We start from the raw sequence: 24,716 nt of genomic DNA on the forward strand, positions 1-24,716 counted from the left end.
GATAAAGTACAAAATAAGGTTCATTTGTTTCTCTGAAAATGTCCTCTTGCCTGCCAGAACGGTGCACTGCATCCACGCAACATTGGTGCCATCCACTTACTGGAACTTCTCGCTCATTTTGGCAATAAATTCCCACCCCAAACTGAACGTCTGGGGGACGCAGTAAGCGGCAGAAAACAACAACTCCGGACAAAAGCCCAGTGGCCGAACGATCGAGTTACCCCCACGGGCTGCTGGGTGGGTGGTCGCCGCAGGCCTGGGTGGCGGCGGCGGAGGGCGCCGTCTTCACTCCGCGGTGCGTCGGCCCGAACGGCCGGAACTTGCCGAACGGCGGCCTGGCCGCTCGGCTCCACTTCGTTCGTGTAGCTTGCGCGTCGGTTTGGGTGTGCAACCAGACAACGGCGCGGCCAAAACGCCTCGGCCTAAACCGAAGAAAAGGGGGTTCGTGGCGTGATGTTCGTGGTGTTAGATTAGCGATCCCTACGCCGCCGCCCTGGTTCGAGGAGGGAGGGGTTGTTCGCGAAGTAACTTTCTCAAATCCATTATTCACGCTTTTACAGTCCCCGGAGAGGATTAATATGGGCTCATAATCATTCATTCACCCCGGTGGATGGGAACGGCGCATATCCAGGGAGCCCAAGTCTTGACAAAATGATTCCTCAATGGGACGAGTGGGCTGGATTAGCATAACAATTATGGGAACTGCACGGGACTACTTTCTTTCCGCGGCGCCGCCGAGAGGGAAAACAATTTATTTCTTTATTCATGGCGAAGGCAGCGCTCCGAGCGCGGCTTGTGTTGGTTTTGTTTGATGGGGGTTTGGACAATTGGGGGCGACACCGTGGCTCACTTCACAGTTCCGTACTGTACATCCACTGAATGCTGAATTGTGCAGCAATAAAAGCAGGTTTTGCATTTTATTAACGAAAAGCATTATTGTCCATTGAAAGTAACAGTTGCTGGGAGATGCTGTGGGATACATTGATAATATTCACAACGTTGTATAAGAAAACAGGTGTTAAATTAAGACCAGGCACAAAACCAATACTAATTTAATTGGATGGTGCATTTAATAAAAATGGGGGGGGGGGGTGTCATCATATAAATCGGTATCGGTCCTCTTGTGCGGACATGACAGAGATGTCACTGCACGTTTCCAGATTGATTTGTATTGCCAGGTTTCGCTGAAAAAAAAAACGCGTCTGGGAAAAAAAACACACATACACGCATACCCCGGGGCCATTACGCGAATGAATGAAAAGATGCTTAAGAACGTTTTCTTAAGCATCACGAACAAAGAATAAAAAGAGTTGGAAACTTTTTTAATTCGACGTGAAAATTCGCCGACTTGGCAACACGGCCGGTCATTCCCAGGCGCCGGTTTCGGGATGTTGTCGCTTTAAACGCCCCGCCCGCTCTGACCGGGGGGATCACATGAGCCATAAAGTTTGAAGTCCTGCCCAAAGTTTACAGCGAAGTGAGCGAGGGGGGGGTGAAAGTTGGAGAACTGGGAGTGCAGTGATTTGGGATCCGAGGACTGGTCGCTACGGGTCCTCCGGTGTTGTGTTTTTTTTTTTTTTTTTTTTTTTGGGGAGACGTGACGTTTCGCGTTGCGTTTAATCCGGGACGCTGCTTTCTTTTTGTTTGTTAGAAAAAAGTTTTTTTTTATATATGTGTATTTTACGAAGGGGTAAAAGTTTGGTAGATATGCGTGTTACTGTAGAGGCCAGCACGTCCTTCCGCGCCAGCAGAACGAATCGCTTTTTTGCGAGATTTGGATAGGTGACAGAAGGAAAAAGTTTCGGATGGTCTTCGGGACGCTGGGATTAACTCCGTAACCGCTTTGCTGTCGCGCCCGAACTTCCGATAAATTTGGATCGTTTCTTCTTCGGAGAAAACGGACAAATAAATAAATAAATCTATTTTTCGTCTCGAATTTTTTTTTTTCCTGGAGCGATGGATCCGAGCCAGCACAACCCCCCGGCCGGCCACCAAATCGTCCATGTTCGGGGTGACTCGGAAACCGACCTGGAGGCGCTTTTCAACGCCGTGATGAACCCCAAAAGTGCGATCGTGCCCCCCTCCGTGCCCATGAGGATGAGGAAACTGCCAGACTCCTTCTTCAAGCCGCCAGAGCCAAAGTCTCACTCCAGACAAGTAAGACCACCCCCACAAAACCGCCAACTAGTCCCTTCACTTCCCTTCAACTTTTATTTTGCTGCTTCACGCAAAAAAAATTGCATTTTCGTGAAAACTGACTCAGACCTGCAAGGAAAGGTCCGTTTTAGAAGATAAGAGACGAAACACGCAGGCTCCAGCTCGCAAATGTCACTTATTCGTTTCTGCGAGGCGATTACGTGACGTGTGGCAACTTCGCCCGGACTTTTACGATGTTGGTTAGTCGTACTTTGCATGTGCACGTTTGCATTAGATAAAATATGTCTTAAAGAACAAAAATGACAGACTGTGTAGAATTTAAAACAAACCCAATTGGCAGCACGACCGTTCTTGTGCACAGGACAACGTCGGAATACATTCTATTCTATTATTCTTTCTTTTTTTTTTTTTTTTTATTCCCACCAGTACGCTCTTTTGGCTTATTAATTTTTTTCCCCAGCGTAGTCGGGTTGTGCGCATGCGCAGCAGCCCCAGCGGAGTAGTCCTGTAATTTAGGACAGCCTCATATCCTTCCTGTGATTAACTTCAGTTTCAAAAGCACTGGCGGCCTTGACTGCTCCCTTCCCTCCCCTTCCTCGCTCCCATCTTTGGCTTGTCTTCTGTTTTTCTTACCCCCCCCCCCCCCTTCCTACTTTCTTTGCACGTGATTGGCTCACGTTGTCCTAATAATACAGAGTGTCCAGTATTACGGGACGAGAAACGTTTTTTGTGAAAGTGTCCGTGGTGTTCTCGGTGTTTGAAAACCGTGGCTTTAACCCCTTCAGGCCAGCACAGACGCCGGCACGGCTGGCACCCTCGCCCCCCAGCACGTCCGGGCGCACTCTTCTCCGGCTTCCCTTCAGCTGGGCGCGGTGTCTCCTGGCGCGCTAACTGGCATGGCCCCAGCGGGGACCTCCCCGCAGCACCTCCGCCAGTCCTCCTACGAGATCCCCGACGACATGCCCCTGCCCCCCGGCTGGGAGATGGCCAAGACCCCCTCGGGACAGAGATACTTTCTGAAGTAAGTTTATTTTCTCAATTGGCACCACACTTCACTTCATAATGCAACATGAAGTGCCCATCGTCACCTGACTACCTGGCATGCAATTCTAGTTGCACACTGCTGGAAAAAATGCTGGAAATGCAGTGTGTGCTTTTTTTTTTTTGTTGTTTGTTTTTTTTGAGCAAAGTTAGCCCAAGGAATTGTGGGTAGTTGTCTGCAGCAGGTCCACCTCGGTGATGTCCGAGGGTCAGGAAGCAGACCGAAGTCTGTCTGAGCGCGTAGTCGGAATACGCATCGGCCCGGCTTCGGTAAACACTGGATCGTTCCCCCTGCTCGGCGGTGTGGGGCTGTGTGTCTGCTCTGGGCTCCCTGGGATCAGGTTTCAGGGGGGAACAAAGGCTCACTGTAGGAGCCGGAGTCTGCAGGGCCCGGGCAGATCTGGTAACCTCATCTGCTGAGAGACGGAGAGCGAGAGCGGGAGAAAGGGAGGGAGGGAGGGAGGGAGAGTCCCCCTTCACACAGATGATCCAAAGTAAACTTGCGAGTTGTGGCAGTAAAGTGGAGAGAGGGGCACTTACAGTGCAGGCCGAGAGGAAACCAGACTTTCTCGCTGGATCCATGCCTTTACAGCCATTCTGTCCATCTGTCACTTTTATATGAGACTGTTTTCTTTAATCACCTCAACGTTGTATTACCTCGCGCATAGATTTTTATTTAAATATATATATATATTTTTTATCCAATTACCATAATATATGGATTGATATTTCCCAACGACTTCGTTCCTCCGTGTTTTTCTAAATTTGACGGCCCATTTTGACCGATCGGTTCTGGGCGGACTTGATTACCCTCAAATTTGGTCTGTATCTGAAACGCAAGCTTTTCAAAAGCCAGATGTTTAAAGGCCCAACATCTGGGGAACATCTGCCCTGTTGGGCGAGTCGTGCGCGAGATGGGTGGGTGGGGGGTGGTTGAAAGGGTGCTGGAGCAAGACTCTTGGCACCGGCGTTACTGTTTGGAGAGACGGTTCCAGACAAAGAGGAAGTTTAATCCTTCTAAGGACACATGTCGTCTGTGCGATACTGTAAGCTGTGTGTGTAGTCATGTCATTCTTTAAGATGGCAGAAAGGGGGGGGGGCGGGGGGGACAAAAACGAAGCAAGAATTGAGCAACTAACCTTTTTCCTTTGTCATTGTGGGACTTTTGGGAAGGGGGTCTTTCAGACTGGGACACACACACTCTGGCTTTGGATGTCCTGTGTGTGGGCATTGTTTGATCTTCACACAGCCGAGTCTTCAAGAGCCCAATTCGGGGAACCCCGTCCCTCTGCTGCCAGGGCGACCCATCCCCCCACCTGGCTTTTGTTTGCGGATGGAGAGAGACGGGACAGTTATTTTCTCTTCCTTTTTCGTTTGGTTTTGTTTTGTTTTGTTTGTTGTTGACCCCGGCCCTGTTTGCGGTTAACTTTCCCACAGGAAGCTGGTTGGGATTGTCAACAGCGTCCTCCTTTTTTTTTTTTTTTTTGAGTGAGTGGACTTTCTGAGCTCTTTCCCTTTGACCTGTAGGAGGTCCCGGTGAAATTGGGGTCATTTGGGTGCGTGGTTTGGCCAGTTCGGCGGTGCCACAGCCACATCTTCGGTTCGCTGCAGATCAAAGTGCAGCGGACGTTTAATCAGAGACGAGGGTGGTCGGCCTCCGCATGGCAGCTGTAAAGAGCTTCCTATTTTTAAACGCCGCTTCTGCCACCCATGGGGGGGGGGTAGATAGAGGCATGCGAGAGAAAGCGGCGTCCGCCTTGTCCATGTGGCGCAAGCTCCCGTTACGCCCAAGCGATGGCGGCTATCGGGCACACACACACACACACACACACACACACACACCTACGGAGTCATGCACTCTGGCGCGGGCAGATTTCATCTTTTACAGCTCTTTTTCTGATGTTGAGTCAGATGGAGATAAGCAGGAAGTCCTTATATGGACACGGTTTCCTTCCGAGCTCATGCCGGCTGAGTCACGGAGTGAAAGCGTGGCTAAGGGTCAGTCAGCGTTAGGCTGCGTTCCTGTCTCACCTCTGTCAACAGCGGCAAGGCCCCAGCGTCTGGTGGAGCACAGGGCGGCTTGAGGAAGGAGCCTTTTCTCGAAGCTGTGGAACGGTGAGGTTTGTTCGGCCCACAGGCCTTCGGAGGTCCAGAAATAGACAAACTGCAGCGACGGCGTGGGCCGGATATGAGATAAAGGGTGTCGTGATGTTCCAGATTTATATCCCATTGTAAATATTTATACCTGCGAGATGGGCACGCTGGCTCACAGCCCCCCCCCCCCCCGATGACGAGTTTTTACGCTGGCCGGGTTTGGATTGGCAGAGCCCGTGAACTGGGTGGTGCGTCCTGACCGGTCATGCTGTTTTCATTAGAGAGTCGGTGGAAAGAGTGGAGAGGCCGGGGGAAAAGGGTCAACACAGTGTGTTGACCTCTACTCTGTCTTTCTTTTCCCTGCCGGTCACTGTGGCCTTTGATTTATTATGGGTGGGGGAGGTGTGTGTGTGTGTGTGTGTGTGTGTTTGGTGGGGGGGGTCACCTTGTTTAATTCTCACCCTCCTCTGAGTAGAGGGGGCTGGGTGGACTGGGCGGGTTTGAGCAGTGGTGTTCGGGACAGGGTCATAAACTAATGAATGCTTCTAATTTAGACGCTGTGGTGAAATAGAGAGACTAATCAGAGCTTCCACTCGCTTATTAAGCCCAACTATGAACCGGGGGCTTTACTCTGGGGGCTGTTCCTGCTACGCCTCAGGGGAGGAGCCTTCCCACCGGCGAGATGAACTACTGCTGCAGGACTATCCAGGGCTGGGAAGAGTATTAATTTGAATACACTTAATATGATGTGCCACAGGAAAAATGGCCAATGCAAATGCATGGATTGTTAATTAACGGGATAGTCAGTAGCTGGTGGGAAATAAAATTAATACAGCAAATGTAATATGCACAGCATATGTACGTCAGTAAATATCATTATTGACCAATAGAGTATTTTGGGTCTTATTACATACATATTAGCCCTAGATTGCATTATAGAGGCCAGGGCCGTACACATCAACCGAAAAACTCAAAAACTTTAACCAAATGATGTGTTGTATAAAGGTGAGTACCGTATTTAATACGGTCTTTAAAGACAACATAGAACAGCTCACCTTTAGTCAGTGATGTTATAAAGTGAACAGAGTGAGCGGTGGCTTCAGAACAGCTGGGAACAATATGGAAGCTCCCGTCTGGGTCACTGGCACAGGTGTTGCCTGCGGTTTGAGACCTTTAGTGGATCCATTGTCACTTTGGTGAGAAATGTCCTGATTGAGCCAATGAACTGTGTGATGTGTATTTAACTTTAAATGGCACGGCGCCCCCTTTTTCTCTCTCTCCTCTTCTCACTCATCGTGGCGTCTTTCTTTCTCACTCATCCAGCCCTCACAGCTGGAGGCCTTCGCTTAAGAAACACGTAGCTCATTAAAAAAAAAAAAAAAAACAAAAACAAGATATAGAATAGACTTTTGGCTTTCGCTCTGGCTTTCAGTAGCTGCACCAGTTTTTTAGCTTTTTATGGCTCTCCAGTAACAGCAATGAAGTGAAACGGTGCAGTTAAAGTCTACAGCAATTTGCCTCCGGTAGCCTGCAAGACAAAACAAGACAAGGAATATGAACAAAAAACCAACTGCCTTCCGACCCCCCAGATGTTCAGGATGCAGCAAACAGCGGTGATTGACACGAGTCTTGCCTGTGAAGGCCGCTTATTGGGAGCATATGCACACACGCACAAGCAGCCTTTTGTCTGGAGTTTATTCAGGGGTATCATTTCATTTGCGGTGGTGCTCCAGGCATCGGAAAAAGCTTTCCTGCGAGCCGAGGCACTACAGCTTCGTTTAGGAATCTTTGATTTAAAGGAAAGAAAAAAAAAATGTAAAATAAGAAGGACACAGACTCTTCTGCTTGTGAGCTGCTGCCACAATATTTCCTTCTGTTAGCCCAGGGCCCTTGAAGTTTACTTAAGTGATAAAGTGAAGTGATTGTCATTGTGAAACACAGCAGCACAGCACAAGGTGCACACTGCGAAACGTGTCCTCTGCTTTTAACCATCACCCTTGGTGAGCAGTGGGCAGCCATGACAGGTGCCCGGGGAGCAGTGTGTGGGGACGGTGCTTTGCTCAGTGGCACCTCAGTAGCGGCTTGGCGGATCGGGCTTCGAACCGGCAACCTTCTGATTACGGGGCCGCTTCCTTAAGGTGCTCAGGATTCTCAATTTTTTAAGAGAACCAGCAGCCCGAAATTCAACTATGTGTGAATATCGGATGGTTTGAAGGTTTCTGCACGTTTCACCGAGCGGCATGTCTGTGTGCACGTCCGGATGCTGCCGCATCCACTTCTTATCGCTCCAGAATCAGGGTCGTCTGCATCATAGGACTGCGTGGCAACGGGTTATCTGGGTCTTATGCACGACTGAGCAAATAACCACCTTGTTTCTCTTCTTTCCTTCTTCTGCCAATTATCTTTTGGTTCTCACGTGCTGACTGGCCTTTTGAACTTCCAGTTGTTTTCCTCATAAAGGCTCACATGATTCGCAGTTGGGGTTATTTCTAGGCCCTTCCGGTTTTCGCAAGGTTTTCTGAAGAACACAGTAATTGAGACATAAGGCGGATTGCTCCCCACGATCCGCTTGTCCTTCTAAGATTTGTCACGACTTTCGATGCTTCCTGCGACAGGACAAACGAAAGACGGTTTAATAAAATAAGTTGAGACGCTGTTTATTTTTGTACAGATTGCGTGGCCGGCACTGCACTAGAGCCTGGAGATGAAGCGCTGGGGTGGTGGCGCTGTTCCGGTAGATTCCCGCTCTGTGGGGAAAACGCTGTGAACGCTGCGTGTCCAAGCCGAGCTCGAACGAACTGGCGTTTGTCAAATGTTCAGCTCGCCGGCCGCACACGTTAGCTGAGCGCACGGTGGAGGCTCTGAGAGCGTTGGTGCGACGTTCACCAGGTCCCGACGCGACGCCTTGAGCCCAGACATCAATGTGTCTTCTGTGGGTCGATAAAAACACCTTCCTTTAAAGTAATGGCTCAGCAGAGGTCCCGCGACTGGATAAAAACGGTCCGTTGACGGTATTATCATCATTTTCCTGCTTGAACAAGGACGCTCCTTTTATCTGCAACATGTAACATGGCAGGAGGATTTCTGGGAATCCACAAGTAATTGGTGAGACCTCCTCCCTCCCCACCCGTTTCTTAAGAAGCAGAGGAACCGTCTCTAGATGTTTGTTAATTTGTTGCTTTGTCAGTGAGCTTTGGTGATCTGAGCCCTCCTTCAAAGAGGAACTTAAACCCACAAAGGGGTCGGCGGGGTTGGGCCCAATAATCTCTCCTGATGATGTCCTGCTGATGGAGGCCCAGTCAGTCATCCCAGCCCAGCCGTGAGCGGAGGTGGGACACCTCATTTCTGAAAGGCCTGATTAGATCTGACCTCCACCCCACTCCGCCCCTCCTGTGGAAGCCTGAGTTACTGGACTGACCAACCTCTGATTCACAATGGCCCTTTTGCTCTGACAAGCTGGTGTCTCATTCCCCCACTGTTAAATTACACTTGGGAGGGGGGGTTACGACCTCAGGCTTAACAGGGCATTAATGGGAACTCTTGTGCGGTTCTTAGAACGCCCGACCAGATTTTTTTTTTTATATATATTAAAAAGCAAGTGAAAAGATTGAAAAGGGAACTCTCAGAACAGTAGATCTTTGGTGGTGGTGGTGGTGGTGGTTATTGACACCTCTGAGCGAATGAAGTGCTGGCGTTAGTTCGAGTCAGCCCGCTGCATGGATACCACTCGGGCGCTAAACGCCAGCCTGATAATTGGACCATCACTCACGGAGATGTCACCAGCTCCGGTTCTGTGTGGACCGGATCCAGCCAGGTCGTGGATCACTGCGCTGGCCCGGCGGTGATGTTACTGTCCCTCTCGTCTCCATCGTTCCTCCGTGTAGTGCGCTCTGTTAGAGATGCTCCAGTGAACGCTGCCTCGGTTTCCTCGGTGGGAGGGCATGCAGCCGACTGGCCTTCAGAAGGAGTTTGTGGGGTCTTCGCAAAGAGGACAACCCACCCTCTCTCTCCTTTTGTCACTTTGAGTGGCAGGGAGACCATCCTTCAATAAGACTTCCCGGCTTTTGGCCTCTGACTGTCCTTTAATAGCGGAGAAGCGAGGAGTAACCATGACATTGGTCATCTTTTTTTTTTTTTTTTTTTTTAAACGCCCCTTTCTTCCTCTGCCTCAGGAAGTGCTGCGCTCTATAATGCCACTGGCCATTGTGTGAAGGGACAGTGGTGCTGGCGGGACTCTATTGATGAGTGACCAGGCCTCCGTTACTCATTGACTGGCCATTTGAATTAACTCGCATTAACTTTACCTGCTGGTTAACCCCAAGGCCCACGCGGGTTTCAGTGCCGTGCCGTTCAGAGCGGAGCCATGAATTTCGGGCATTTGTCTAATTGCATTGCATATCAACTGTCTTGGGGTTCGGAGTGTTGTTTTTTGTAGAATATATTGTAGAAACTGCAGTCGTTGGCTTTATCTGAATAAATGTTGTTTGTGAGGTCTTGCACGGTACAGTATCATTACAGTTACGGTACTTTCCCAGACTTTCTCGAAGCCAATCTATACATCATTATCGGAGTGTGTTAAAGTTCATGGTGTGCATGAACAATGGTGCAGTGAACAAGCTTTTCGGCTCAAGCTGCCCTTAGCTGCCGATTATGAGAACTGTAGGCTGTTCTCATAATCATAATTTCCATCACTGGTTTACAATATTCAACCCTACCTTTTAGAATTGCAGCAGCGGCGTCCAGCTACGTTTTGAGTTTGTAAACTGGATCACGGCAGGGTATATTACATTATTTCTGAACTAAAATGGGACAGTTTTATGAAGTAAAGTTGTCCCTAGCAATGAGCATTTATATTAGTGATGTTGGAGCTGGTGTCCCAGGAAGAGAGGACTGGTATCAGGTACCTGTGTGGAAATTGAAAATACTATTGGACTGCACAGTTCTTTTTTTTTTTTTCTTCTGTCTGCTGTGTCTGTCTTTGCCGTTCCGTCCCTCTCAATAGCTTTTCTCTCCCTCCATCTTCCTCTTCCCCGCTGTCAGAGTTTCCAGCAGCAGACGGGGGGATGTGGGCCGGTGCAGGACTACAACAGTTCACCCAGCCAATCAACTTCTGAGGAACTTTGCTTCTGTAGTTTTTCTTTTTTTTTTCGTCCTCTGTTTCTTTTCTCTCTTTTTTTTTTTTTTTTTTTTCCTTCTTTCTTTTTCCCCTTTTTGTTCGACAGTGTTCCTTCCCTTCCCGCCCCTGTGACCCTTCTGAAGGGGCCCTCTCTCCCGTCTGAGCCGGGCTGGGACTGTTTTTGCTGGGTTCGGTCGGTGTGAAGGTTGGGGGTGGGGCGGCCGCTGGGTGGTGGTGGGAGTAGCGGGTGGATTTGGCAGCCCCTTTGATCAGTAAAGCATAAACAAGAGGGGGGTTTGGAAATGGGTGGCTTTGGGTGGGTGGGTGGGGGTGTGAGGCAGAAGTGCTGACTCAGTCCTCTGTCCTTTCTCCCGCTCGCCCTCCATCTCTGCGCCCCGCGTGCGGCGGGACAGAAAGCAGACGGCCGGGAAGGGATGACCTCAGAGGCAGAGTGGATTTGGCTCTGGGAGCCTCACACTTCGGCCCAACATCTGGACCGGAGTCGGTCCGTATATGAAGTGCTTCAGCCTGCGAACAAAGACTTGGAGCGCTGCCTCAAAATAAAAAAGAAAAAGTAAAAGACCCGCAGAACTTTGAACTGCTTCTCCGTGCGTCATCATGTTAGTACATTTGCTCCGGCAAAGAAAGCGCTGTGATGCTTTTTATTATCTCTGTTTAATCTCGGACGGTCCGAGCAGCGATCAGTGGCGTCCGTACGCGGTAATAAATGGTGGAGGGCTTTTTTTTTTTTTTTTCTTGTTTTGTTTTGTTCCAGGGCCGAGGTGAATAGCGGACCGCTCGGGTCGTAGCTCAGTCTGGTCTTTTGTCCGGCAGGTGAAAGCTTTGTAAATGTGGCGCCAGATTTTTTTAAAGATCCTGACACTCCACGGTTTCCGAGGGGCTTCCAGGAAAAAGGACCCCCTGCTCTGAGCCCCGGAGCCGACCCTCCATGAATAGAGGGGCTGGTCGCGGGTAGAGGGGCTTTCCTGTACTGCCTCTCCATCTTAATCAAGCTACACACCACAACAAAGCAGTAATTAGAAATGCCGTCACAGCACACAAGGTAAAGTGTCAGTCTGTTCCCACCGTGAAGGCCAGGAAAGGTTGACGTGGAAACAAAGAGAGACACAGGCAATTATTAGTATTTTTCTCTCCAAAGAAAAGGGAAGAACACACAGAATGGAAATAATCCGATTTCTTTTTTTCTGAATATTTCTATGTTGTTTTTAAAATGGGTTCACTTGATTGGAAATCCAGAGGAAAATTTTGTGTGTGTGTGTGTGTGTGTGTGTGTGTGTGTGTGTGTGTGTGTGTGTGTGTGTGTGTGTCGATGCGTGGGCATGCTTCAATTCCCCTGCAATGATTATCCCAGACTAACATGTGACATGTTGCCTAACCTTCAAGTGTGGCAAATTTCAAGGAGAAAGAAAAGAAAAGGCCCAGTAGAACAAATGGATGTTGGTCTGTGCAGGGCACTCTGACCCCCATCCCGTCTCAGTGCTTGTGATCAAATTAATCAATCTTTAAGATAAAAGATGGCTGTTGGCGTCTGGCTCCTCTCATTCTTTCCTGCACAGATTGGTTCACCCCGTCCCTTCAGGGCACAGATCACATGACCGAACAAAGCTGACTTCGCTGCCCCGAGCCGTCTGCTGGGACTGTTTATTCAGCACCGTTATGGACAGTGGGATATGTAGAGGAATGGAGTCTAGATTTAGCCCCACAGACAGCGTGCAGCTTATTTCAGAATAGTTTTTCTGTGTGTGTGTGTGTGTGTGTGTGTGTGTGTGTGTGTGTGTGTGTGTGTGTGTGTGTGTGTGTGTGTGTGTATAAACACTGCACCTCCAACAGACCCAGGGCTGAATTGAACTCCCATATGCTGCCGTGCCCAGAGGCTAAATCAACAGCCACAAATGTCTCCAGAGGAGGTGCTAACCACGCCGGCTCTGTTTGCCGGGGTTGACCTGTTGGTCCGTCATCTCCTGAAGGACCAACAGGTCAAAAGTTTGTTGTGTTTGTTCAGTTTCTGCCAGTAAATCTGCACCTTTTGGGTACTCTGTGTGTGTGTGTGTGTGTGTGTGTGTGTGTGCTCAGCCTTTTGTTACTTTCTGACTAATATATTATTCTAACTAGGCTTGAAGAAAGTATTGTATTTAAGGCCCATTTTGGGTACATTAGATATACATGGAGGGAATTTAACTGTTTGTTCCATTTTTTTCATGTTTCCTCTCCTCCCTTTTCTGCCTGTAGTCACCTTGACCAGTCCACCACCTGGCAGGACCCCCGTAAGGCCCTTCTGCAGATGAACCAGGCTGCCCCAGCCAGTCCTGTCCCCGTTCAGCAGCAGAACATCATGAATCCAGCCACTGGTGAGAGACTGTGTGCGTGCGTGCGTGTGTGTGTGTGTGTGTGTGCGCATCCACACTCACAAACACACATATTTGCAAGTGCACATACATGTTGTCACTAATGCACACAAACTCTGTAACAAGACCACGCATGAAATATGTGCACAGGTATTAATACCCTCACACACTTGCAGCCCCATCAGCAGTAGACCGATGCGCATACATGCACACACACGCCTGCGTGCAGTCATCACAACATGCTTTCAGAGACACGCACATTCCCCTTCACGTTTACTCCCATGTGCACACACTAACTCACGTGCATACGGCAACACCTACACATCCACAGCTGCACTTTGTTGCTATTTCTTTCATCTGTAAAATGTGGAGAACGTGCCCTTTCTACCCTTTATTTTTTATTTTATTTTATTTTTTTATAATTTTATGCCACCATACATTCCACAAGGGAAAATCTATAGGACTTTTTTTTTTTTTTTTTTTTTATAGTATATGAGTACAGTAGCGCACGCGCCCCCCCCCCTTTGCCATTCTCAGCGCCCTGCCATTGCTTAAGGGCTCCAGTGACGGTCCAGTAAGGAATTTGCCTGGGGTGAGGTTTCAGTGGGTTAGAACGTGACCGGTCCTGCCAGACATGTTTGGGTGTTACTGCAGTAGCAGCTCTGCCTCTATAAAGGGGGCACCGTTCAAACCCGCCATAATGGTGTCTATTGATCTCCTGGCGGCCCTTCATTGTCATTTTAATTTCAGATGCATTGATTAGTTTCATGCAGCAGTAGAGCGGAGCTAAACAAAAGAAAAAAAAAAAGTAGTGGGCCAAGGTTTACCTGACTGTCCTCTCTCAGGTCCTCTTCCTGATGGCTGGGAACAGGCCATCACTGCCGAGGGCGAGATTTACTACATCAACCACAAGAACAAGACCACCTCCTGGCTGGACCCGAGACTGGACCCACGCTATGGTGAGGCTCAGGGTGCGAGGCAACACCTTTATTATCAGTAGTATTCTTTTTACTCCAACCAACTAAATTTATTCTTTGGGTTGTGAGTATTTATGCAGAATCGTACAGACTGTCCGAAGTGCAATTAGGGAGTTAGTTTGCATGTTAGCGTCTTTTGAGGGCTTTTGCGGTTTACTCTCCACGTTGCTCCCAAAGCCACTTCCTTTGAGTCATGCTGAGGTCATTTCACTGAGCAGAAATAACTTTTTACTGCAAGTTTTCTTTCTTTCGTTCTCTCAGCATTCTCTGCACTATGAGCAGATAAATGAGCTTTTGATTACTTTGACGTGATTTTTTTCCTGCTTGAGTATTAAGTTCTTCGATTTTTCCCTCCCTTGTGGCCGGGCTCTCCTTTTCTTTTTCTCAAAATGAGCTAATCCCCGTAATGCCAGTAAAGCATTCAGAGTTGAATGTTCCTGCTTATGTCACACTGAGTCATTTATGCTTGAAGTGCCTCCCCTCACTCAGAACACCCCCCCCCCCTTATATTTTCCTTTCCTCCTCGTATCTGTGTGTGTTTTTTATTAGTCCCAACTGCACCGTGAACTTGTACAAACAGCTCTGACGGTGCTGTGGTCGGGTCGGGGCGGGGCGGTTGAGTAGCAGGTCTGTGCTGGTGCTCGGGCTGCTGGTCGGGGCCGACCCTCAGGAACAGGCAGCTGGGGAGGGAGCGCTGGCTCGGGCTCACACGGCTCGGCGCTTTGAAGATTTATAAGTCCTGAACGCACAAGCCTGGTGGGCCCCAGAATCACACACGTAATGAAAGGGAGGGCAGCGGAGAGAGAGGAGAGCGCCGGAGAGGAGGGCTTAACCCATTATCTCCCACTGGCGAAGGCCTCTGGGGGATTTCCATGTGTTTATGTGCGCTTTTGCAATTACAGACAATTATGATTGCCTAAGCGAATGCTCCTCGGTGTTGAGAAAGCCCGCCTGCCTGTTTTCATTTCTTTCTGCGGGGTAATGGAATTTTTAAAAGGTTTGCATTTCACCGAATCCGAGTTGCATTTGTAACCCCCCTCCCTCCATTTACCCAAACAAACACACAGTCACGCACAGGGCACGAGCCAGCTGCTGGAATAACGTTGAGGTGCGCAGAGGGGCTGACTCGGTCCTGTGCGAAGCCCAGAACGGGGCACCAAGGGTGGACTGGACCTCCTCCACCTCCTCCTCCAGCGCACATCCAGACAGACTTGAGCCTCTGCCAGGCCTCTTTATTCTGCGGCCCAGCGCTTAATCTGTTCCAGACCCTTTCAGTCAAAGAGCTCCAGTGTGAGTTGGGGGAGGAGAGGCGAGGCAAAAGGGGAGAAAAGTGAGAGAACAGGGGAGAGAGGGACAAGAAAGGGACGAACAGGAACGGAGGAGAAACTCAGAAGGGATACAAGTCATCCTGCTGATGCCCAAAATCCAGTTGCTGAACTGAAGCCCAGTCGGTATAGACGAAAACATTATTCTTCCGGGGTTCCAAACAGAGATAAGTCCACCTGACTAACACTAACGCGAGAACTTTCCAGTCCCGAACCAGTGGCAGCCTTCAACCTTGACTTATCGGTCATGTCCTGTCGTTCCCCCCCCTCCACTGTGCTCGTACTATCTTAGCACTTTAGCCCAGAAGTTGGCACCTTGTTGGCTGGCGCTCGGTGATGTCACCCTCATGAAGCACTCATCTTTTCCAGCGTACATGTGAGCCAGCAGTGAGTCAGTCCAGCAGCCGCTCTCCCCTTCACACTTTCCATTTAGGGAGAGGGACCATTAGAACCTAAATAACATGTTGACATGCACAGAAAATACTTCTTTGTAAAGAAATGCATGATCAGTCTCGTCTAGATCAGGGCAGTGGTGGCCTAGCGGGCGAGGACGCGGCGTATAACAAGTACTATGGGGGGGGGGGGGGGGGGCGAAAAAAAGATTATGGTCAACAATTGGCATTTTACGAAGAAAGTTGTAGGTCTGTGCAGCACTGTCATTGGCTGTGGCTTGGGGACAAGTCAGCAGGCATCTTCGGCCATGTTCATACATAGCAATTGATTTGCCAATGTCAATATCAGGCATAAATCCATGTAGTCTATGTGAGCGCAACAATTTTTCTTAAAAGTTTTGTTTATTCCTGCTAAAGCAACACTCCCGCATAAGTCTGATAAATATTCTTCTGATCGATACGTCACATCAGGGATTTAACCTCTTAATAGTTGGGCCAGAAAATCTAGTGTGACCTCTTTGTCACAAGAAGAAAATGCTTGTGATTGGTTCAGAATAGTAGAAGTGGGTTTTGGCTCATACACACATTTCATAGACTTATGACCAAATCTGTTGGTTTGTGTTAGTTGTGCGGAATGTCAGGGCTGCGTTGCCTTTGGCTTGGGGCATCGGGGGATTAGTAGTGTTTTCAACGCGGTCCGCGCGATTCTCCACGTATGCCTGGGACATGGTGCGCGTGTGGTGTCATCTGCGGTATGCCAAAGAGGGAGCTCCAGACTAGCTTTTCTTCTCCTCCTCCTCCTCCTCCTCATCTCTAAAACATGGCAAACACGACACCAGCAAGGGCCGATTTTATTCAAAAATGTGTCCAGATCAATACTGCACAAATATTTGCCGAGGCTTCAAAGGCGTGGATTTAAGGCCACTTCAAACGCCCTCGCCGACCTGCCCGTCCATTGTGTGTCACCTGCGTGGGGGCCGTGTCGTGGGGAGATGTGCCGGCCCGGCCCGGCCCGATGGGCTGTGATAAGGCCTGCGCGAATGAGACAAATGGCAGACGCCTTCAACCTGGCGCTTATCTCTGCGGAGGGATAACTTCACCCTGATCTTTGTTTTTCTCCTCCTTTCTTCTTTTTTTTTTTTCGTCCCTCCCTTGCGAGGGCCTCTCCCAGCAGTGCTGTTCAGGTAGAAAAGGCAAAAGGAAAAGGAGGAGAGGAGGGAGGGAAAAAAAAACAAAAAAAACTGGCCTTTGAGTGAACCTGCCCCCTTCTGCCTTATCCAGAGCGAGAGGGAGAGATTGACGCTGCCTGGATACGGCTGTTTTCTGTTTGTTTTCTCTTTCGCCAGACCCCCGCAACTCCCCGCCCCGCCCCGCCCTCCTCCTGCAAGCAGCCAGGCTTCCTCAGCAAACTCCTTAATTGTTTTGTTCGAGCAGACTGCCGGCGTCAGCACTCGGCGCTGGAGAAAGAAGTTCTTTTCCGACCACGTTTTTTTTTTTTTTTGTTCTCGATCGCCTCCTCGCTCGCAGCTCATGTGTCCGGAGGCGAGGAGGAGGGTGACGCAATCCCGGTCCTTGCAGGGGCCGCGGCTCAAACAAAACCGACGGGGGTCCCGCAGCTGGCTTAACGCTGCCCCGCTGCTGCAGATACCCAACCTCAGTCGTCCACAATCTCCAGGAGATAAGGAACAGAAAAGACACACAAACACACGCACTCCCACTGGGTGCGGTGCATGGTGGGCTGGTGGTGGTCGGGGGCAGTGTGCAAGCCTGGGAGGCGAGGCGAGGCGAGGCGAGGCCCCACCCCCGGAGAGAGGGGCCGCACCAGCGTCCCATTCAGAATCGGAGATCGTGTAAACAGACAGTGATTGAATGGTGATGAGAAAAGTGGGGCGGGAGAGTGGAGTGCATGAATGAGGGGAGGGAGGGAGACCCACCGCAGCCCAGCATGGCGACTCCGGCCTCCGCCTCGCCTCCCATTGGTCGCCGCAGCGCATAAGTAAACACGGTCCCCTGGCGGTTGCATTATGGTGACGTCCCCCCGTGTAGGCTTAAATTTAGTTTCTCCGTTCCCCACGCTGATCGGATGTGTGAACTTATTTGCATTTATTGATTGGAGCTTTTGAACTCCATGTTGACCCTCCGCATGCTCAATGCAGAACCGCAGCGTACTCACTCTTAGGGCCCAAATGGCATTGAGATGCATTACCAGTTTGATGTGTATTGGACTGTGATTGGTTGGCATTAGGTGCTGCGTCTCCAGATTAGTGGCAGTGATGATTTAACGAATAATTTAACATGTGGCATCGGCCAATGAAATATATATATATATATATATCATTTTATTTGTTCGACTTTATATGCAGTGTTACCATTTAACCTGAGGAACAATTGCAAGGAATACGAAGTGCCTCGCACTGCATCCTCACACCTTACACCTTTCTCTCCACAGCCCTGAACCCGCAACGCATCACCCAGAGCGCCCCGGTCAAGCAGGCCGGCCAGCTGCCGTCCAGCCCGCCCACCATGGGGGGCAACAGCCAGATGAGGCTGCAGCAACTGCAGATAGAGAAGGAGCGTCTGAGGCTCAAGCAGGAGCTGCTTCGTCAGAGACCACAGGTCAGCCCACCTCGTCTGGGTCAGGTAGACCACCATCAAGGGACTAGAATGGGTGGTTCTGCAGAACTGGAAGTACACGTTTCAATATAAGCATTAAAAAAAGTGGTCACTACTACTAGCCCACTAGTCACTCAGGGTTAAGCTCACACAATGTCAGGAGGTGATTTTGCGGTTTTGAAACCTCCGAACAAAGCGGAGTAAAGAACCACAACCAGAATCCAGACTATTGTTTGTTCCGGATCCTGTTTGCTCCCATATTTTGGATGGGATTTGGGGGAAAATAAAGACACAGACAGACAGACAGGCATAGGGGATGAGTCGGGGGTCTCTGCGGGTGGTTTGAGTGGGTGGGGGCACATGGAGGCAGACAACGGGGTGGGGGGGGGGGACTCTTTAGCTTTTCCCGCTTTGGAATGTAAACACACTGTTGACTCCCTTTACCAGATGCCTGCCCTCTATCCAGGAAGCCAAATAAATAAGTTGGGTGGATGAAAATGACCGAACTATTGCCGGATGCTTCACACAACACTGGAACGAAGCATCTTGAGACGCCTCCCGGTGACTCAAGTCTGTAGGGCCAGTCATCCATTCAGTGGTTCAGTCACTTGTAATGTCGCAAAAGGTTAAAGGAAGTTTGCGGATTAATGACCTTTCGCCCTGTCCCACCTTCAAATGACGAACCATTTACGCCTAGACGTGCGACTGTGCTGCGCTCAGACTCAGTCAGGGCCGTAAAATCAAAAAGAGAGGTTTACCAAAAACATCTTTCACAATCTCACTTCAAATGAGAACCAGATTTGTAGTTTAAGAGAACATTTCTTATTTTACCAAACAGCCTCATGGCAGGAATTCACTGTAGTGCCTTTGGTCCTGTGTAATCTTGTTTTTTTTTCCTACTTTCTTTGGAACTATTGTCTGCGCCTCTGTCAGAACACTAAGGGCTGACTCTTTTGAGCTAATGAAAGTAAACAGTAGTCCATGAGAACATTGTGTTCGTTCTTACCTCGAAATCCAGTAAAGGGTTCTGTGTAAACCACGGGGTGTCTCCTTTTGGTTATACTGCTGTAAAAGAAATGAGTTAATCCAGTCCAATCAGAGAATCACTCCCTCACACAACTGAGGGTGAACCTGCCAAACCAGAACGCACAATTTTCATAATCGCACCTCCTGCGCAATCTTCATAAAAATCTGAAGGAGTCTTTTTGCTTTTACGTTGCACACTAATCATACAACACATATATGTTATATACTAATAAGTTACAAGACTAATCTGAATGATGAGGAGATGAAACATCTTTTTTCCTCTTGAAACAATTAAGCCACTATACTATGGAATAATTTAAATACTAAATCTAATGAAATGCAGCAGTTTTAGACCATTCTGCAATGTTGTTGTTGAGATGAATGCTCAAAATTCCAAATTTGTCCCTGTAGGAGCTGGCTTTGAGGAACCAGCTGCCCACCAGCATGGAGCAGGATGGCAGCACCCAGAATCAGGTCTCCTCTCCCGGCATGGGCCAAGATGCCAGAACCATGACCACCAACAGCTCTGACCCTTTCCTCAACAGGTGAGGTTTCCGGAGCGCTCAGCTCAGGGGGCACTTAATAAGCCTCAGGAAATTAGCTGCGACTGCTGGAGAGGAAATAGAGGCCTTTGCTGGCTTAAGTGGGTCATGCTGCTCAGGGTCGCCCTCTAGTGGCAGGGCCTCTCTTGATTAGTCCAAGTTTTAGTTGGAAAAGATAACAGTGGGAGAGATTCACATCCCATTTTGTGATTTAGTTGTTGCTCACTTATATGATTTCATCCCATGCACATAATTGTATCTGGCACATTTTGTCATCAAATTGAATTGTTTTACCTAATTAAGTGACAAGGAAAAATACAGAACCTTTTTATAATATAGGAGGCTATAGGTTATAATGACTCATTAATAATGACAAGGAGTCATTTATTGTGATGCTACCTATTTTTAGACTTTAACAACAAAATGACTACCAGTTCATAATGGATCATCTGTAAAACAAACACCCTTTTCTCACGTACAGAAATCCCTCTTGTGGATGACGGACGTATTGTGCATTTTCAGCCGCGTTTCCTTTCGAATGAGCACGGGGGGGGGGGGGGGGTGAACTCAATAGAAAGCTGCCCGTGAGAACATGTGGTCTAGTCAGTAGACAAGCCAGTCTGCCCCCCACCCCAGCCCACCCCGCTTCCCAGTCCACACACACAATGGCCCCATTCTTCCTGACACTGGCTTACTGGGCCTACACGTTTCACTCTGCTAATTAGTATAGGCTAGCTGCTGTAGGCCTCTCGCAGTATGTCCTCCCGGTATATCTGCCCCTTCACTTCTTATCACAGAAAGAGAGAGAAAGGGGGAAAAAAAACACAGTGATGCTATTCATAGAAGGCGCTTACTTTGAACCTTTCTCCAAATACCTCCTCTGACAATGGAGTCGAAACTCAACACCAAGCTTTGGCAAAGCTTGGTTTTTGTTCATTAAAAAAAAAAACTGGGACTTGGGAATTTAGGCCATGCTGGTCCAATTATAATTCAGTTCATAATCCCCCTCTGTAATTAGAATCTGTTTTTGTTAGCAGCCTAAAAGCACAGTTGCTTTTTTGGGTTACATTGCAGTGTAAATTAAGTGCAAAGAGTGCAGTCCTCAGCGAGACTGTCGCATACAATTATAAGTCATCGGTGATAACTATGGATGAGTAAACTGGGATCTTAATGTGTCCACAGTGGCACCTACCACTCCAGAGATGAGAGCACAGACAGCGGCCTGAGCATGAGCAGCTACAGCGTCCCCCGCACTCCAGACGACTTCCTCAACAGCGTTGACGAGATGGACACAGGTAAAAATGATCATTTGTTGTCCACTTCATGGTATAAAGCACCATTAATAATGAGCCACACAAGTTGCAGTGAGCCTACCAGTGATTAAAAAATAGGATCGTACTTTCATGATGTCAGAAAATATGAATCGGCTTTTAAATTGTTGGATTGATTTGCGGAATCAGTGTCGTAAATTCAGATGACATTTAAATAAGAGAAACGCATGCCTTTCTGATTCAGTTTGTGTAATTCAGTCTGGAATCGGGGTGACCGTAAGGGTACGGTTCATATTTAGTACATGGTTTGTGCATAAAGAGAACAGTGTGTGGGTTATTTTCTTGTATTTATCTCAAGTGCCATAGTAGGTCCGATCTTTGTTTTGCTGCGGACCGTCTCGCCATGCTCCCCAAAACTACAATGATTGGCCATCCATTGGGTCTTACAGTTTAACAGGATCTGGTACTCCCTGTGAAGATCGCGTCTTCTTCTGTAGTCCCAGAATAGCGGACGACACTCTTGCACAAGTCCAAATCCCGATGTCCATAAGGGTATATTTACCATGCAGGGATGGACAGAACGTATACTTGGTAAAATGACATCTAGTATCCAGAGCATCTTACAGTCAGTGGTTAAAGGGACAGTCCCCCTGGAGAACACTGCCCTGGCTACTACTTCCCTCACCACAGAAAAGCCTTATATTTAAAGTGAATTGATTGTCCTTGTGAAACAGCGCATGGTGACACAACGAAATGTGTCCTCTGCTTTTAACCATCACTCTTGGTGAGTGGCACCTTGGTGGTTCGGGATTCGAACCGGTAACTTTCTGGTTATGGGTCTGTTTCCTTACCCTCTAGGCCACCACTGCCCCATTTACTCATTACAAAATGAGTAAGGAGTGCATAAATTACAACCCTTTTTTTAAAAGTATGTTTTATCTTCAGGTGACTCCCTTGCGCCCACCTCTATCGCCACCCAGTCCAGCCGCTTCCCCGACTACTTGGACACCATCCCTGGAACGGACGTGGACCTGGGCACGCTGGAGAGCGAGAGTATGGCCGTGGAGGGCGAGGAGCTGATGCCCAGCCTGCAGGAAGCCCTGAGCTCCGACATCCTGAACGACATGGAGTCCGTGCTGGCAGCTACCAAGATCGACAAAGAGAGCTTCCTCACGTGGTTATAGAGCGTCGCCATGGAACACGTTCCTTCCACCTCCCGACGCTCAGAACTGCTGCCTAGTCAAACTTGTGAAGGATGATGTAGATGCTGTTTTTATTGTTTTTTTTTTAAAGACATTTCATTCTTTGGATTCTACACCACCAAACGTCTTTTTATGGCAGAGGTGTTCATCCAAAATCTCTTCTCTTTTACTTTCATTTTTCCGATTTGTCTGCATCCTCAAGGCTGGCCCATGAACAGACAATTTTACTGACGAATGTCCAGATCTTCGCTGCTCTGCCTCGGCGTGGCGGAGGGAGATAAAGAGAGCGAGAGAGAGCGCCTGTGCCGGTCCCCTGTTCCAACTGACACAGCCACGCGTAGCGACGCCGCATCTGTCGCCACGAGTGACTCCAGGTGCCACAGCCACACTGTCCGGGACCACCAGCCTCGGCTCACCCTTCTGGCACATCTCGTCTCTTCTTCCTGTGTTTTTGTTTCCTAGATTTTTGTCTTCCAGAGAAACCAAAAAGAACAAATGCGTATATCGGGGCTCAGATCTGTAGCAGAGTGCAGCTGAGGCAGTCTTAGGCCCACTCTTCTTCCTGTTTTTAATAGTTATTTTATAAGTTACGTAGGACGATTGAGTGGTGACCTTTGGGGCGAACCGGCTCTGCAGCATGGCTGTGCCAGCGAGTGGAAAAGAAACCAAGTCAAGTGCCTTCACTTTTACTCTCCAGAAACACTACGTTGTTACAGTGCAAAGCATATTATTTTATTATATTTTTTACTGAAATCAGACACACTATTCTACTCTTCTCAACATTGTTTAATCAAATATATTTCTTCTAAAGGTTTTATTAAAATATATCGTGGGAATTGGGGATATTTTTTTAAAGGAACACTAGCCTTGATTTCTTGTTAAAGTCTTGTTTTTTCTTTTGCTAAAGGCATTCATGTATTATAGATAAAATTGAATTTCTGCTTTAACGGTAGCTGATTTTAGAGACTGTTCTTTAAAATAACAGGGTTATAATGCCAGGCATCAGAATGAATGAAAGCATGAATCTAGGCTTCTGACTCCTCATTTCTCATATCGCTGTCCCATTTCTGTCTCTTATCATTTTTTTTTAGCCATTTTATATTATGACAAATATGTGGTGTTGCTCAGACCGAGGCTGATAAGATGGTTTTGATAAGTTTTGCTGTGTGGACGAGCATGTCAGGGGGGTTAAAGGATTAATGTAGGGGATAGCTGGAACGAGATTGGCTATTATGATTTTTGGGTAACAGTTGGTATAGCCTTTTTCATGGAAAAACAATCAGCCTTGTTTTCTGTCAGGATATTTTTTGTGAAAGTGTCCAAAGAGTGTTTTATTTTTTTTTTCTTTATGAGCATCATACTCATTATGTTTGTATAATGCATAAGCTAACGAGAAATCTTTAGGGTTGGTTGTGCATTATCTGAGTAGCTCGAGCTAAATGCAGTCATGGCCACATGACTCGGTGAATCACATGAACTAATCTAGAGTCCTGGAGACGAGTGAAAAACTGGTTTACACTTTTCTTTTTTTTTTTTTTTGGAGCAAGAACACTAGCAACTGATCAATCGTATCACAAAGGCTTCCTATAGTAATATAAGTTTACAATGCAATTATCTGCTTAATGTCATCTGGGTACATTTTTATGTTGCTGACAATTATAGACCTAAATATGTACTCAGATTTTTATAGAAACTCATTACTGCTTACTCGATGGCATTTCCCTCTAAATAAATGCTTATATTTCTCAAAACTGAAACAATTATGTTGAGGAACTGAGGCAGGGCACTGTTATAGACATTTGCATACATTTATTTTGATCTTTTGCAACAAAAAAAAGTTATAAAAAAAATATAGTATTGATGCTAAACAATAGAGATTAAAACAGTGTTTAAGAGAGCAATGCAACTAAAAGTCATTTTTATAAATCATTGGTACAGTGCTGATATTGCACGTTGGCAGAAATCTGTATGTCACTTAAACATGATTTTATGCTTTAGTGTGTGTAACTGTCAGAATATCTAGTAACTGTAGTGTTAGTACTACTCACGTGAGTTTAAAAAATGTATTTAGATAAATGCACATAAAATGAATTCATATTCAGTTATGATTTGTTTTTTTATAGATGTATGTGCATGTATTTTAGAAATTTAAATCTTGTTACATTATATCTCCTTTACATAATGCTTTTAAATTGGCCTGAAATAAAGTATATACTTTGTGGTACATTCTGTGTGTTATTAGTTACAGAAGTGTTTTTTTATAGTATAAAATTGATGTCACACAATTACAGACAAGTCTCAGATCCTTACTATTGTTTAACATTTCATAATATTAAATATTATGTTTCTACCACTATATGATGAGAATATTTGAAGAATCCAGCAGCATTTGTTGACTACATTGTGTTAGACCAACACTGAGTAAATCGGTACATTAGGTTCTGCTATAATTTAACTAATAACTTTAATAGGCTAATAATAACTAATAGGCTTTTACTTATTTTTTGTCTCATGTGTTCTTTTGTTCAGATTCCCATGTTGATCACAGAATGTATGATATTTTAGTACGGGACAGCAGTGCAGTGGTTTCATTC

At 47.5% G+C, this 24,716-nt stretch overlaps 1 protein-coding gene across 3 annotated transcripts; it reads left to right on the top strand.

The window, feature by feature from the left end:
* The first annotated feature begins 1,584 nt into the window (after positions 1 to 1,584).
* On the top strand, positions 1,585 to 24,346 carry yap1 (Yes1 associated transcriptional regulator). Of its 3 annotated transcripts, none has more exons than XM_028962669.1 (8): positions 1,585 to 2,157; positions 2,943 to 3,178; positions 12,659 to 12,777; positions 13,620 to 13,745; positions 17,918 to 18,084; positions 19,519 to 19,652; positions 20,832 to 20,944; positions 21,866 to 24,346. In XM_028962669.1, the coding sequence occupies exons 1-8, from the start codon at positions 1,957 to 1,959 to the stop codon at positions 22,102 to 22,104; spliced, it is 1,335 nt and encodes a 444-aa protein (XP_028818502.1). In that variant the 5' UTR covers positions 1,585 to 1,956; the 3' UTR covers positions 22,105 to 24,346. The 3 variants fall into 3 exon arrangements, with proteins under 3 accessions (XP_028818502.1, XP_028818504.1, XP_028818503.1); XM_028962670.1 differs by having other exon boundaries at positions 1,588 to 2,157; positions 13,620 to 13,733; XM_028962671.1 differs by lacking the exon at positions 13,620 to 13,745.
* The last annotated feature ends 370 nt before the right edge of the window (positions 24,347 to 24,716 follow it).

This window comes from Denticeps clupeoides, chromosome 19 (assembly GCF_900700375.1).
Source record: "Denticeps clupeoides chromosome 19, fDenClu1.1, whole genome shotgun sequence".
Classification (NCBI taxonomy): Eukaryota; Metazoa; Chordata; class Actinopteri; order Clupeiformes; family Denticipitidae; genus Denticeps; species Denticeps clupeoides.

Bases quoted from the DNA above. Each gene is read 5' to 3' on its own strand.
- yap1 (XM_028962669.1), top strand. From the start codon at position 1,957: ATGGATCCGAGCCAGCACAACCCCCCGGCCGGCCACCAAATCGTCCAT. The intron at 2,158-2,942 runs GTAAGACCACCC...TAACCCCTTCAG, and splicing joins CAAAGTCTCACTCCAGACAA to GCCAGCACAGACGCCGGCAC. The intron at 20,945-21,865 runs GTAAAAATGATC...TTTTATCTTCAG, and splicing joins CGTTGACGAGATGGACACAG to GTGACTCCCTTGCGCCCACC.